This window comes from Echinops telfairi, unplaced genomic scaffold (genome assembly GCF_000313985.2).
Source record: "Echinops telfairi isolate 266 unplaced genomic scaffold, ASM31398v2 ScPeMD7_8;HRSCAF=38, whole genome shotgun sequence".
In the NCBI taxonomy this organism is placed as follows: domain Eukaryota; kingdom Metazoa; phylum Chordata; class Mammalia; order Afrosoricida; family Tenrecidae; genus Echinops; species Echinops telfairi.
The window spans coordinates 506,819-509,298 of record NW_022103905.1 but is presented as its reverse complement, the minus strand read 5'-3'; the positions used below and the strand labels follow the sequence as shown (position 1 = coordinate 509,298).

Sequence of the window (2,480 nt, the reverse complement as noted above, 5' to 3'; positions counted from 1 at the left end):
CAGCATCCTCATTTTCTTTGGTAGCTCTGCTTTAAAATAAAGATTGTTTTCACTTCTATAAAGATTGAAATAATTTTTTCAATGCATACAAAAGTGTGTATGCTGAATTTAAAGAATAACACTAAAGTGAACAGCTATCAACCCACCACTACTGAGTTTAAGCAACAAATGACTAGATCCTTTGGGGGAATTGTCTCTCTTTCTTCAACAGTATACACCTCCTCTCCCTGCCCATAAGAGGTAAACCACTTTACAAGATTTATGTTACTCATTCCCCTGCTGGTTGTTCTTCTAAATAGCTCTCTATATTACTTGGTATTCCCTTTTATAAATGACCAAAAAACCATCAAACAGAAGTCTACTATATGCATGTTGGAACTTCAAACAGCAGATGGAAAATAGAATGAAAGGATATGGAATTCTTTAATTACATGATTTTTAAAATTCATTATTAATTTTTATATTCATTTATGTTAATATGTATTGTTGCAGTTTCTATTGCCAATTTTATTTTTGTTCTTCCTCCTTTTGTATAAGCTCTTTCTACATTGTGCCCATTAATTTTTTATTCATGTTTTTGAAATTTCCCTGGTATGCTACCTTTTAACTTTCATCAAGGGCAATAAAGTAAACCAAATTGCTAACATGAATATGATAAAACCTATCAGGTTTTCTTATGTTCTTTATGTATCAAGTAGTGTGCACAAATACCTTTTTTTGGGGGAAGCCTGTATCTGTTCAAAGTATAATTGGCCCAGGGAGTTTACGCTTATCACAATATCATCTTCAGATATTAAGTCTATCTTGAATGGGTCTGCAGTGATGTGAAACTTCAGATTTCCTTTTTCATTGGCCAACACCAGGCTGCCTGTAACCCCCGAGCATGAAATTAACCTAGAAAACAAACCAAAGAGGAGAAAAACAAGTAGTTATAAATGGTGTGCTGGGGGTGTAGCTGATTATGCATTGGGTTGCTGACCACAAGGTCAGCAGTTTGAACTCACCGGCTGCTCTGTGAGAGAAAGATGTGGCTTTCTGCTCCCACATTTACAGCCTCAGAAACCTCCAGGGGCAGTTCTACTCTATCCAGCAGGGTTCACCATGAGTTGGAATTGACTTGATGACAGTGGGTTTGGGTTTTATAGATGACAATTATGGCCACTGGGAAACAATTATGGCTACTGGGAACCCTAAGGAGTGCAGCTCTACTGTGACAAAATGGGGTTGCTACAAATCAGAATTGTATCCATTGGGCTTGATTTTTTGCTTTTGTTTCTGGTTATGGGTTTCAATGACTCAAGATTGTCATTTCAAAGTAATTGTTGCTAGAGGTTCTGTTGACCAGTCAAGATTGTCATTTCAAAGTAATTGTTGCTAGAGGTTCTGTTGACCGGTTCCTCCTCACACGGTGACACTGTATACAACAGGATGAAACACTTCTTCCTCACAATCACTGCTATGCTGGAGCCTGTTGTTGGAGGTACCAGGTCATGCCAACTCTTCTCACTGAGGGTCTTCCTCTTTGTGCTGACCCTCTACTAAGCACAGTGTCCTTCTCCAGGGACTGACTGGCCCCTCCTGATACGATGTCCAAAGTCGGTGAGATAAAGTCTTGCCATCCTCCCTTCTAGGGTGTATTCTGCCTATAGTTCTTCCAAGACATATTTGTTTATTCTTTCACAGTTTTATATTCAATATTCTTTGCCAACTCCATAATTCAAAGGCATCAACTCTTCTTTGGTTTTCCTTATACACTGTCCAGCCTTCACATGCATATGAGATGATTAAACATACTGTGGCTTGGGGTCAGGTGCACCTTACTCCTCAAGGTGACGACTTTGGCTTGTTAACATTTTAAAGAGGTCTTATGCAGCAGAAGGCGCCCTGCTGGTATAGTAGGCTATGTCCTGTGCGTGCTGAGTGGCTTGCTACAAGGTCAGAGGTTTGAACACATCAGCCACTCCTTGGAAGAGAGATGAAGTGGTCTGCTCCCATAAAAATGACAAGTTTCAGAAACCCAAAGGAGCATTTCTACTCTGTCCTCTAAGGTCTCTAATGTTAGAATTGACTTTATGGCAATGAGTTTTGCATTTTGCCACAGGTTTGTCCAAAGAAACACAGTGTTTGATTTCTTGACAGCTGCTTCCATGGGCACTGATTGCAGATCCTAGACCAATGAAACTGCTGACAACTTCACAGACCATGGGTGAGCCTGCTGGTATTTGAAATGTCACGCCCATTGCTTCTGGCACCACAGCAACACACAAGCCACCATGATACAACCAACCGACAGATGAGGAGTGGAGTAACTAATTAATAAATTTATGTGACAGAACACAGAGAGCCCTGGTGGTGTTGTGGTTACATGTTCGGCTTCAATCTGCGAGGGCATCAGTTCAAAACCACCAGTCGTTTCACAGGAGAAAGACGGGGCTTTCTGCTCCCATAACAAAAACCATCATTGTGTGACCACCTTCCAC

The 2,480-nt window shown here is 40.5% G+C and overlaps 1 protein-coding gene across 1 annotated transcript in view; it reads right to left on the bottom strand.

The window, feature by feature from the left end:
* Positions 1–2,480, bottom strand: part of GANC (glucosidase alpha, neutral C) — a 74,340-nt gene that overhangs the window by 50,047 nt on the left and 21,813 nt on the right. The window contains exons 5-6 of the mRNA XM_045286501.1: positions 712–894; positions 5–26 (exon numbers count right to left, since the gene is read on the bottom strand). Coding sequence (XP_045142436.1) covers positions 5–26; positions 712–894 — 205 coding nt within the window. The remainder of the gene's footprint in view (positions 1–4; positions 27–711; positions 895–2,480) is intronic.